At 44.2% G+C, this 12,903-nt stretch overlaps 1 protein-coding gene across 7 annotated transcripts in view; it reads left to right on the forward strand.

The window, feature by feature from the left end:
• The window catches only part of LOC114938928 (uncharacterized), an 85,708-nt gene extending 79,876 nt beyond the window's left edge, over nucleotides 1-5,832 (forward strand). For 5 of the 7 annotated variants that reach the window (XM_029313087.1, XM_029313086.1, XM_029313088.2 and 2 more), the window contains 3 exons: nucleotides 1,313-1,507; nucleotides 3,607-3,900; nucleotides 4,282-5,832. In XM_029313087.1, the coding sequence (XP_029168920.1) occupies nucleotides 1,313-1,507; nucleotides 3,607-3,900; nucleotides 4,282-4,628 (836 nt within the window). In that variant the 3' untranslated portion in view covers nucleotides 4,629-5,832. The remainder of the gene's footprint in view (nucleotides 1-1,312; nucleotides 1,508-3,606; nucleotides 3,901-4,281) is intronic. The other 2 variants (XM_029313090.1, XM_029313091.1) reach the window with 1 other exon arrangement.
• The last annotated feature ends 7,071 nt before the right edge of the window (nucleotides 5,833-12,903 follow it).

The raw sequence follows: 12,903 nt of genomic DNA on the forward strand, positions 1-12,903 counted from the left end.
CGCGGGATTGTTGCAATGAATCGGGAGGATTAAATGTAATCGATGATAATCAAAGTAATTTTAAAAGGTCTCGGAAAAATATTTTTGACAAATACACTGTCATCGAGGAAACTATACAGAAATAACTGATTAAGTGAAAAATTGACCGCTGATTATTCGTTAGCTCGTTTAAACGGAGAAAGTAACATAGGGTTCCGACCGTTTAGAAAAGCGAGCAATCGCGCGCGTAACTATCAGAAGGGTCGCACGGGTGCTCGACGCCTAATGAAATACTGCGAAGAACGGCGCGCCGAATTCAAAGGGTTAGGCTGACGTGATAAATTCGTGGGTCGAGCGGCATAATTTATTAAATCTATCAAGCCAGCATCCTAGGAAACTACCGGAACGAATTCTCGTTTCAAGGGCCTCGTCGGCTCTTTCGATCGCGTTTTGGTCGCGTGTTAATTCCCTCGTCATCGCGTCGTAGATGTACGCAAGGATAACTTCGATAATTGAATCGACGTTCATATACGCGGCTAATGATTTAAAAGGCGAATAAAAAGGCGCTCCATCTAAGGAGACCAGTGTATCCGAGCTCTAGGATTTTCTCCCGGGGCTCCTCTCAGGTCCTGCAGCGTGTTCGAATCGCCGGTCGTTTAACAGGATCTCGTTAGTCTCTCGGTACCCGTCGGTATTCCGCCGTCGCGCCCCCATTGTGTCCCCGGATCGAGCGTACCCTATTCAGCAAACCGGCGGGAATTTCGGGTTGCCGAGTTAGAATTAGGGCTTCGATTGGATTATCAGGACGGCGGGAGTCCGCCACCTCCCTTCCGTCCTGCGACCCTCTCCGTGTCGGTCTCTCTGGCCTCCGGTACCTTTCGCGTTGCCTTTAGGGGAAGGGAACGAACCTGCACACGACTGTCCTGTGCGGTGACCTCTAGCCAGCCGGATAGGACGTCCGCCTATTGGGACGTCTTTAATTGGGTTGGCGACACCGTCGCAGGGAAATAAAATGTATCGATGCCTTTCTCTCTCTCTCTCTCTCATCTCCCTTTCGTTCAATCGGCTTTCGAAGGGACGGCTACAGCATTTAGTTGTACCTATCGTTCCTCAGTCTGTCGTTTCTCAGTAAATGAACGATACTTTTTGCAATCGAAAAAACGTATAAATTATCTCTACGCGTTAATCTATGAATCGTAAAAAATTATACCATTTGTATAAATGATGCGCGAATAAAATATTTGGTCTGAGACGTTTGCTTCCGAGCGAGAAAAAAAACGAGATAAGCGATTGATACCGGAGGTCCAGTGGACAGGCGCACGGTTGATCGCAGTGCTGTCTCTTTTAGGGCAGCAGCAACAATTTCACGCCTTCGCGTTCGCTTCGCAACGAGGCGGCCCGTTCTTTGCCTCGCCTCTGGTGGATCCGTTGCAACCTCTGCCGAATCCGTTGCAACCATTACCGAATCCGCTCCAGCCGAGGGATCCGTTGTCTTCCTTTAGACACGCGATGCCCGGTAATTGTCAGAGTAAGTAAATCGACCGAGTCCCCGCATGATCGCAACCTCCAATCGTATAGCTCGGCTTTGAATGTTGCATCAGTATATACAACTTGTTTTATGCATGCGTTATTTTTTCGTGTTATACCCCGGCATCTCTCAATGCTTTCATTCGATGTAAGTGAGCCTTTAACCGCGCCATTTTTCATATAAAATATTTGAAAATTCTAAAACCTGCAAAAACGATATCAAGAAACGTATGCAAAATGATGACTCGTATCCGCGAGAAGAAATATTTTTATTTGATTTTATTTTATAATATTTCGATTTTTTTTTAAGTCGTGTTACGAAATTTAGAATTTTTGTCATCGAGCGGGCGGCTTCTGTCGAGTTCGGGAATATTTCCAACCAGACTGGTCTGAGTACAGAAGCACGGCTTTTGGATAGGCTCGGCAGCTAGCTTCTCGGCTTCAGAGGCGGAAACCGCAAGCCTGTTCAAAGCTAGATTAAATATTATATTAAAGGGGTTGCCACGGAAGCGCGTCCCAGTCGGTTGGCTGCCTGTTTTGGGGGCGCAGCCTCACCTTCTCTCCGCGTTTATAACGTAGATTCGCGAGTTTGCGCGCAAAGCGCGTTGTCAAAGTAATGTCGAGAGAGAATGTTAGTTAATTGTAGGAAAAAAAAAAGAAGCTTTCGATCGTCGATTAATATCGCGTCGCTGATCGATTCGATCAAATCGGACCGACGTGCACGCGCGAACGATATCTCTCGGTGCACGATAAAATTTTTAATACTTTTTTCTCGGGCGCGCGATAACATCGATAAACGGTTCCGTTAGGCGCGCAAGAAGAGACGAGAAAAAAAGAGTTTAAACAATAATTCGAGATCGGCCATTTTAATGAGTTACCTCAGACGTGAGGGCTGACTGCTCCGCTGTTCTAGCTAAATTTCCCGATAAAATACGAAGCACGCCGAATATTTCCTTTATTAACTTTTTTCCCCCTCATCGGGCATCTGGTCGTCCGATAATACGCGTACGCGGCCGTATTATTCTCGCACTACAAGCTTGGCGAATTTGATTTCGAGAGACACTTGCCCTGCGGTTATTTTTCTCTAATAAAATTATAAAAGTTTATAGACTGCACGTTATGATGAAATTATCGATTTTCTTTCGATATAATTAATTAAGCTGTAAAATAAGATATTTGCTTGTTAAAAAAAATATACGGTGAAATTAATTTTTTATTCCGTGAAAGCGAAATGAGCTCGAGGCGAGGATTCAATTCGGTATTTGAATCCCGCAGCGATCCCCGCATATTTCGGACGGACTCGTGTGCAACTTTTCGGCGATTTTCCATAAAAAGGGAGACTCCTCTTCGGACCGCAAGGAATCCGGTAATGCCGAAGGACGTGAAAGCACGGACGTAGGCGGGTAGCAGTATTTAGGGTTAGCTCTCGTGACGACGGTCCGGTGGCGCTCGCCGAGGCGAGCTCGGTTATTTGAGTTGGCCCCAGCCAACGCAAAGGGGGGAGAGATGACCAACCCTTTGATCTCGATGTACCCCTCCGTTTCCCTCGCATCCCGCCGTGTCCCTCTCGCGCTCTCTCGTGCTCGTCCTTTCTGCATTCAACCCCCGTGACTCATTGGAAAATCTATCGGGGACGTTGCCTATACCCCGCAAAAATACATCCGCCATAAAGGGTCGCACAGGACCACTGCTGCTGCTACTACTACTGCTGCCGCCGCCGCCGCCGCCGCCGATGCATCTCGTGAAGTGATTTGAATTGGCATATAATCCAGCGAAAATTTCCCCGTTACCTTTTCATCCCTCTGTTGCTTTATCCGATTGTCGCGATTATTATTTATCTTTTCCGTTCGACTGCCGGGAATTGCTATTCGATATTTTGTTGTGTTAGTCCGCTTTCCTTACACGTGTTGTTTCTTTGTGCTACCTGTCTCCTCGCTCGTTGATTGCTTTTTCGCAGCTGGCTGATATTTCGATGACGCTGATGCTTTCTCGATTTACATTCTTGTATACAAAGGTGTTTCCTTGCTTTCATTTTCGTCGCCCGAATTATCCGTTCTTTCGTATTTTTTTGGCAAGACGTGCAACGGAAGGTTTCTCTAGACATGTCACAGTTTGGCCTGACGGCGAGCAATTCTTGGGGATACGGCAGCACGGCCGGCTACGCCGGCTACCTTCCGGGTCCTCTGTCGTCGTGTGCCGCACAGGCATCATTTCCACCCCCACCGCCGCCCCCTCCGCCGCCGCCGCCGTCATCCACGCTGGCGTCCTTTGCCGGCACAGCCTCCATGAATACGCCGACGGCACCGGACTCGACGGCGGGCTCGACCGTCACATCCGGCACCAGCAATACCGGCTCCACGCCGCAGCAGGACGCCTTCTCCGCGGTTTCGTCTCGTAAGTTCAGCCTGCTGCACGATTATTGTCGAATTTCGTTGTGGTCTCGACAAACGGACAACCATGGGGTATCGCTCAATCGTCACAATTTCTCATAATAACATCGCGATAAGTTTCACTTGAAAAATAAAGCTCCGATCATTTTGATCCAAGTCGCACACTTTCATTGGGATTAGACTCGCTGAATTATATAATCAGGACTTGTCGTTGTTAGACGACAGAAAAAAGAAAGATTCGCTGTGGAACAGCTGTGCCTCATGGTTGGAAATCTAGCTGATTCGAAGGATTCGAGGCTCTCTTAGCTCTCGGGAGCCAAACTCGATCGACGCGTTTGTCTCTACTCGAATTGAACGTAGCTTCTCGTTGCTCGAATTGTCGCAGTCGTACCGGACACCACGACACCGGGTCAGTCTGACCCGCTGGATCCGCTGAGCAGCCTCATGACCGGCGGTTCCACCAGCCAGAGGTATCAGGATTACGTGTCGCCCAGATCTCTGTCCACCGACTCGAGCACGACCGAGAGCCCAGTGCACGAGGAGCAGGGTTTCGGGCAGAATTACGGCAACTACTTTCCGACGCCCGGTGTACTGCCCAGTATACTCTACTCCCAGCTTTACGGGAATCAGTTCCAGAATTCCGAGAGCGCCGAGCAGAGGGCTGTCGCGGACAGTTGCAGCGTGAGGCAAGAAGAAGTTAGACCAGACAACAATGTCTGGAGACCGTACTGAGAGGCGGAGGAAAGTCATTTCTTATCCAGCGATTTGGCCGTCGAGAGACCGCAGAACTCTTGGAAGACGAGAGGAAAGTAACGCTTAAATAAAGAAAATAAATAAATAAATGATCGCTCTTCAAGCTCTCGGCCGCTACGACGAAAGTGGCCGATAATTGTAGTGTGACATGGTGATTCTTTGAAAACTATTCAAGTGTCAAGGACGATTCTTGACGACGAACACTAGTGGGCATTAAAACTTGATCCGAAAGGAACTCGGGGCGAGTCCGAGCTACGCTCTTCCGGAAAGTTTCGGGAATTTAAAAATTCTCTTACCGGTTGTGTTTCTCGCGCCAACGAATCTTAGGAGAGTGAATGAGCGGAGGAGGAGGAGGATTTGTAATTAAGCGGATTTGTTGCGTACGAGAGAGCGAGCGCGCGAGTGTGAAAGTGAAGCGATGACGACGACTATTATAACGATATCCGCAGGGTGTATATATGTGTACATAGCTAGACCATTGCCGTTTCATCGAATCATTATCGTTTTAAACGACGCGATACATTAATTTATTTCATTGATTACGTTTTCATAGTATAATTGCGAAACGCTGCGGGATCGTGCAATATTCTCAAAGCTGTGCGACGTCGGCGATCAAGCCTCTTCTTTTTCTCTCTGTAAATACATATATCTTCCACAGTTCAGTTTCCCTCTTCGCGAAGGTTTCCTTCCCCTTAAAAAAGAAAGAAAGATACCTCTCGGTCCGAAGGCTTCGCGCTTTCGGCGAGATTTTCGCAGCGACCTTAAATTATCTCGAAAGATCGGCAGCGAAAGGCTGTCACGTGCGGTCACGTTCGGGTCAAGCCGACGATAAAATCGAATGGGATTCGATTCACGTGAGGCGGGAAAGAGTTTAGCCGTCGCGTGAGAATGTCGTTGCGGGAAAGCTCTCGCAAGTATATTCAACGAACGAATGAACGAACGTGCCGGCATCGAAGACCTTACATCGAAATTTCCGCTAAAGAAACGAAACGAACCCCACGGGAAACGACTCGCGAAATGATTTTGCGAGAGGCACCGTAACCGCGCCGGCGAGAAGCTTATCCGTTTTTGTAAGCCGGCGCTCTGCGCGTTTCCGAAAATGATTTCCGATATACATATCTACCGATCTATTGTTATCGTAGTTTTTGACCGAATCGAAGTAAAAGTGTATTTCAAAATATGATACAGATGGACTATTTTTTCTTCGAATTTCCCTTCACCCCTGCGTTCACCCATTCCTCCAATTTTTATCGTTCTAGAATTTTGCATCATTTACATAGAGAAGATATATAGTATATTTTTTATTATGTCGACAATATATATATATATATATATATATATTATTATATTTTTCACCAAACTTTTTATTTCTTCAATGTCGATATATTCACACAGTTTTCTTTTTTCTTGTTTCTTTTTAGTGTCTTATTTTTTGGACGGTATCCTTGCTCTCTTCAAGTCACCTTTGCGCAGATTATTATCATCATCTCGGGAGGACGAGCAGCAGAGATCTACATAAGGTAGGTGGAAACGAATCTCTACAGGGGTCTCGGTAACGCCGAGGGTTCTAAAGCATTCTCACTGACGGAAGTGCGTATATGCAAATTTGCAAAAGATTTAATTAAACCTAGTCTCGGAAGGGGAATTCGCGTCTGCCTCGGGCCAAGTCATATGTACGTATATGATGAAGACACGTTTCATATTTAGTACATCGAGTTAAGTATATCAAATAGCATATACGACTTCGTACTATACTATACAGCGATGTATTTTTCAAGCGTATATATTAGGTAATACAATTTTACAAACGCAGAGAGATAGTAAACATAATAATTATATTTCTGCAAAGAGAGACAACAGAAAGTATCGCGCAAATTATATAAGTTATACAATATTAATCATTTCGGGAGGGCACTATTTGATTTGAAAGCTCTTAATAATTAATATGAAATCACATTTCCATCGTCTACAATTATGTCAAAAACATTCGTAATTAAAACGTCGATGTCTCGTGATACGCGAACGAGAAGTCGAAATTGATAGGTCAAAAGATACATTCCGATCTGCGTAAAGTAGCGAGTATGTACTTTTCTCATTCGATAACCGAGTCGAGAGACGCGCACGGGCCGCCGGTGTTTATCGCTGTTGCACACAGAGCGAGGGTAGAGAACGACGGGCGACCTGATGGACATACGGTGGTTCGCGTCGGGCGGAAGGTACCGACTCGTCGTTTATACGCGGTGCCGGCATAATGGAGTAGAGTGGAGTAGAGCACGGATAATGGAGTATGAAGAATAGCGTGCGGTGAATGTCGGGATAGTCCCTCTTGCCCTTCCGCCCCCCGCGGCGGCTCTCCCCTTTCCCCTCCCCGCCCTCTCACCCCCTCTTTCCCTCGCGAGGACACCCGAAGGGGCGGCAAACTGGACACGGCTCGTTGACTCGAGCGCGCAGTTGGCCGTACCGATTTATTGTCCCGCAGCCACGCCGCGTTACCGATTCCGCGATTTTAAATCCACGATTCTGTCGGCGATTCTTTCGCGCTTGTTTTTTTCGTTCTCTACCCTTCCGTTGGTGTCGTCGGGAGGTACGGCGATATATTGTCTCTCCTCGAACAAAGAGAAACCGAATCGTGGCGAATCTCTCGAGTGTCGAACACTTTTGTCGCAACTCTGTGCATTTCCTGCATAACGAGGAACAATAATTCGCTGTAATATAATTTATAATGCGGTCGCGACCCAGCTTCTCGATGGAAAAAGAAATTAAAGAGCGGAGCAGCAAGAGCAGTAAGAGAATATGTGCTGTAAATTTTTTACAACGCGCAAAATAGTTTATGAGAAAACTCCTTGATCTATGTAACTTGGAAGCATTCGATCGATAGGAATATTTAATTTTCACTTCCATAGTTATATTATTAAGATAAATAAGAAGTTGTACAAAAATTGCACAATTTTTCTGATATATATATTTTTTTTCCTTGAAAGGAATCCCTAAACAATTACCGATATTATCTATATTTTTTCACACAACCGAACTTGATTTATGCATTATTCAATCATCGCGCATACATTTTAATTATCATTGTGAAAACGCATTCTACTGATCGCGGCGATATAAAAATTAGGGACGATGAAGCACGAGCAAAAAATGCCCCAGAGCCCCACATACTGGTCGGATCGAATGCGTTGTACACACGTACGCACATCTCCCACATCTTTTTTACGCATCGAGCGCACGTGGCGTTCCCGTAAACGTTCGCTTTGGTCGACGGCGGCGGTGCGGGGGGAAGGGGGTGATTTTGGAGGTGGCAGCGAGGGGTTCGCGGTGACGGGGTGAGAGTGGTCGTTACACGCACCGGTCACTGCCACCCCCGTGGCTATCGCCGACACGACCTCCCCCCATGCAAAATCACCCTTTGTCGCGCTCGATGGGAAATTACTTTTTGTCCGTCGATTACGGGGTGAATTTTCGGACGACGAGACCCGATCATTTCGAACGAGATACGGCTCCGGTTCGAGATATCGCCGGATATCGTACGAACGTCGTATTCTCTTATTTATTGCGAAACATTCGGCTAAGTAATATAGTAGGTATATAATTAATCAATTTCTGGTTGATTTATTATTCCGAATATGACTAATCTTTAATTTCTAAATGATTTCCGAATATGCTAAATACTTCTAAATGGTTGCTTTTACAACGGTAAACTTGGATAAAATTTCGTTTGCTTTAATGATTGTGGTAAAAAAAAACAAGATTAATGATAATAAAATTAATCAAGCGCTTGTTTCATTCTCTTTCTTTTTATCACGATTATAGCAAACGAAATAATTTTTTTCAATTTTACTGTTATAAAAGGAGCCATTTAGGAATATTTAGAAATATTTAAAAACTATTTAGAAATATATTATAAGATCCGCCATTTAGGAATATTTAGAGTACTTAGAAACCATTTTGAAATATTTAGGACATTTAAAAACGCGAGCTCTTATCCCCGATATAAAATTTATCAGATTTATTAACAATTGCGAAAATTTCTTCAAAATTTCGATTCGCACAATTATGCAGTTCTTATTCTGCTATTGTAAAAAAATCGCGCGAAACTTAGACAGAGAGCACCATATTAAATTCCACGCCGATTCGTGCATCGCATGGCGATGTCTGGAAATAAGAGAGAGCCTTGACGAAGTATGCCCGCGGGGCCGCCAGTCCTTGATTACCAAGATCTTCATCTACATGCTAAACATCGTTCCACGGCACCGTCTTGAATACTCTTGTACTTACGTATGTATCTAGATCCACGGAACCCCCGTCCCTGCACGCGTACTCGTACTCGTAGAGCGCCTGAATATATTCCACCCTTCTCGATCTCCCTGACACCGCGTGAAACACATTCCCGTACCATCTATATGATGTTTGCTTAGATTAAATTAACCGACCGTGAAGCCGTCCTTTGTTCTTCGTGCGGCGTGGCGGAAACGCAGACATGCCGAAAGGAACGGAAAAAGAGGAAGCGTCGGGGAAAAAGCTTGTACGGAGGTTCTGGGATACCTCGCGTGTTCAGATTTCGAGGTAAAATTGCATTCGCGACAATTTAGGACGAGATGTTTAAATATAACGATGTTAATAACAATTCCGCAGCGAATCGCAGCCGGAAGCGATATACTGGTTTTATGTTACAAAATGCAGAAAAGGAGATTTTTTTCGACAGGACATAAAGGGTGTATAATATTGAGATTCTTTAGAATAGGCGCCATCTTTCTCGATAGTAACTAAGTGTACGAGTGGTTTCTTAAAAGACGCTTTGCCGGCGGCGCAACTTCTTTAAGAAAATATCCTTATTCTTTCTTTCTTACCGACTCGTTTCGCCCCAAGTTCAATAGCCGCGTTCACCCCCTAATCTTACGTCGATTCAGTAGCAAATATATAAACTAAAAAATATAAATTTTGAAATAGTAATCTTTATACTTCTCTCTCTCTCTCTCTCTTTTTCTAAATTCTTGAATATTTTTTTGAAATTAAAAAACAAAGTATTGGAAAAGAAAATATTTTTACGTTACTTCGTCGATTATTTTGGAAGGATATCTGGAAGATATTAAATAAAAGAACTTGCTGATAAATTGTATTGCATTTGTAGTAATTAATTTTATGCGTTTTTTTTTAAACTTGTTCCTTACCGACCTTTTGGTAAGCTGCCTTATCACGAGGGGTGACGTTTTCTTAGAACTAAAGAAGGGTGCGAGAAAGAGAGGAGGGTGAGTATTCTTAAATGTCTTTACTGTCTTCCTCGTACGAGGGCGACACCAGTACCGTCTTAAGAAAAAAGATTTATAAGACGGTGAGTTTCTTTTATTAAAAAATGTGGCCGTAATTAATAACAAGTTTACAAACTTCAATTTGTAGTGAATCATAGCGTGAATTCTTCTCTATGATGTGTTGAATGGTCTTGAATCTTAAATTTTTTTGTTCAAAAGCCCTAGAGTTTGTATTTGTTCTATTTTATTTGCGAATAATGCACTTTGTGATTTTATTAGACAAAAATGTATTTAACTAATTGTAAATGTTCTCTTTATTTAGAAAATTAGGCATTTAATTTAAGCGAATATATATATATATACACAAGTAATATCTTACAAAATATCTACTACCTACTATGTAAAAATAGATAAGTAATGAATTTTTAATATCATTTCTCGTAAGGGAAGGTATAAGAAAATCATTTCATATTTTGAAAAAAATTGAGAGAAAAAGAATATACATGTTAATATTAAAAATATATTTGATTTTAGAATCGGTTAGTAATGATGAATTCTGAAAAATGAGTGAGCCACTCGAGGGTCCTTTCGCCGCGTGAATCACGAGAGCGTCCTAGCGTTGGTTGATCGTCGGTTCGGTCGGTTAGCCATTTCTCTGTGTTCGATCTCCCGACTCCAAAGAACCTGGTCAAACGCGCTGGAGAAATATGCGAGCCTGACCTGAAGCAGTAGAGAGAGATCTCGAAGTATCTTGGCCGGGTCTCGCCGGTAGCTAGGCAACCCACCCCCGGGGCCCACCGTCAGTCCTCCTTCTCCTCACCTCTGTACTCTCGCTCTCTACCCCTTGCCACCTTTTCCTCCACGAGACTCTGTGCCTCCTCCGCCTCCTCTTCCTTCGTTCTCTTCCTTCTCCATCTCCTTCTCCAACAACCTCCGCCACTACCACCTCGACCACCGATCCTCTTTCAAAATCCCTCCTACGCTTCCTCGGCCACCCTCCGTCACCCCTTTCTCCCCAACGGCCGCGTACTCTCGCCTCCTTCCTCACTGCGGGTGGTGCGTGGGTTCCCCCAGTTGCTGCCACAACGGCCACGCTGGGGTACCTCAGAACCCCAGGTTGCAACCTGCCAGGTTGCCCACCTCCGCGAGGTGCCAAGACTCGTGAGAACTCTCGCGGAAAAATTCTAGTCTATCGTTGCGATCTGACGACGGCCATTCGGATCCCCCGGCGGGGAATAAAGCAGAAGCGCGACATGATTTCTGCATGAATGCGCTCCACGATCGCAATGAGTATGAGGCGGTTCGCTTTTTTCCCAAGATAAAAATGAAAGATATTGTTAGAATTTATTTTTTCTTCTTCTTCTTTTTTTTTTTTACGATACTTTATATATCGATTATTACATCAAATGAATAATATATTACATATGACGCGGTAGTACGTTAACGTACAAGACAGATATTCTCTATCAGAACATTTCTCTTGCGATTCTCTTAGACATGATATAGAATACTTGATCATCAAAAGACGAAGTAGATATTAATTATTTATCAATAAGCAGTTTGAAGATTTCCCAAGACCTTTCTACAAAATATGCTCCGCTTATTAAATCCTTCTCTTCGTTTAATATTCGCGATTCGTTGCGCTTGTTATCTCGGAAAGTCGCTTCCAATGACGACCGCCGCCGCTGAAAATCTTAGCGGTTTCCTAGGATCCATTTTGTTTTGCGGTTGGAATGCGCGGTGCGTGCGTGAACGAGGCGATTCTGCGCATCGTCTTGCGGTTGGTTTGTGGTTCTGGGGGTGGCTAGGCCCGATCATTGGCCGCGGGGGTGTCAGGGGTGGTTTTTGGGGGTGTGGTGGCACCTTGCGGTTTGCGGGCTGATCTGCCACCAGAAGGGGGCGGCCCTCTTATCGACCTTCCATTGGTGCTTCTCAGGATGGTGACGAGAAATTGACTTTAAGACGAAGGATTCGATCGACATTCCGACATTGGTATCCTAATTTTTGAATGCAAATTTTTCTTCTTATTAATTAATTATTACATAAGAATCAAATGTTGGTATAAATTTATGAATTATCGTAGAATAAATTTGGCACAAATGATAAACCAGATGTAGAAATGATTTTAAATCTTGAAATAAAACGTCGATAGAAACGTCTTGATATTTTTTCAAGTACAAATAATTTTCTGCAATTTTCGAAATTATATGTCAAAGCTTACCGAGGTGTACGTTTAATTAGTTCTGGCTGAGGATATACGTAAGAATGCAAATTCCGTCTCGGTTAAACCTCATGGTTCTAGTAACGCGACGAATAAATCATGCGAGACACTCCGAGCGACCCTAAGAGGGTGAGTCGGTGCAGGATGGCCTCTCGTGTTTATGTGCTAGAATCGACATATTTCAGATGCGCTTTTAAATATTAAATCCACCGGGGGGAGCGCACACCCTACCTTCGTTTCGTGGCAGCCGTTCCTCGCATAAAGCACACTAATGCGCGGACTGCTCGCTCGAACAGGGAGCAAATGTTATACACTGACACGTATATACAAACTTGTCTGCGACTTTCAGGTTGCTCTGTATCAGGAAAAACGACGGCTCGTTTATTACGTCGAGAAATACTTTATTACCTCTACATAACGCGCTCTCTCTCTCTCTCTCTCTCTCTCTCTCTCTCTCTCTCTCTCTCTCTCGTGTGGTATAATTTATTCTTTTTGATAAAAAAAGGAAAAATTTATTTATTTGTACAAACTTGAAAGTATCGATCGTTAACTTGTGGCGGTAAATTTTACACCTGCACAATTTTTTTATTTCACAATTTAAAGTTTTGTTTATCTCGACCACTGTTTGAAAAACTCGCGCGTGCGATAAGCAACAACTGCGAGTAAATATTCGAATGATGTACGCGCAGTAAAGCGCGCTCATCGAATCTCCTTTGCTCTCGTCTTTTTCCGTCCGGGAAAGATAATTCTCGCTCTTCTCAGATGTTCACTTCAATCTCTT

The sequence above is a fragment of the Nylanderia fulva genome, unplaced genomic scaffold, assembly GCF_048542155.1.
Source record: "Nylanderia fulva isolate GAGA-0341 unplaced genomic scaffold, ASM4854215v1 Scaffold26, whole genome shotgun sequence".
Lineage (NCBI taxonomy): Eukaryota > Metazoa > Arthropoda > Insecta > Hymenoptera > Formicidae > Nylanderia > Nylanderia fulva.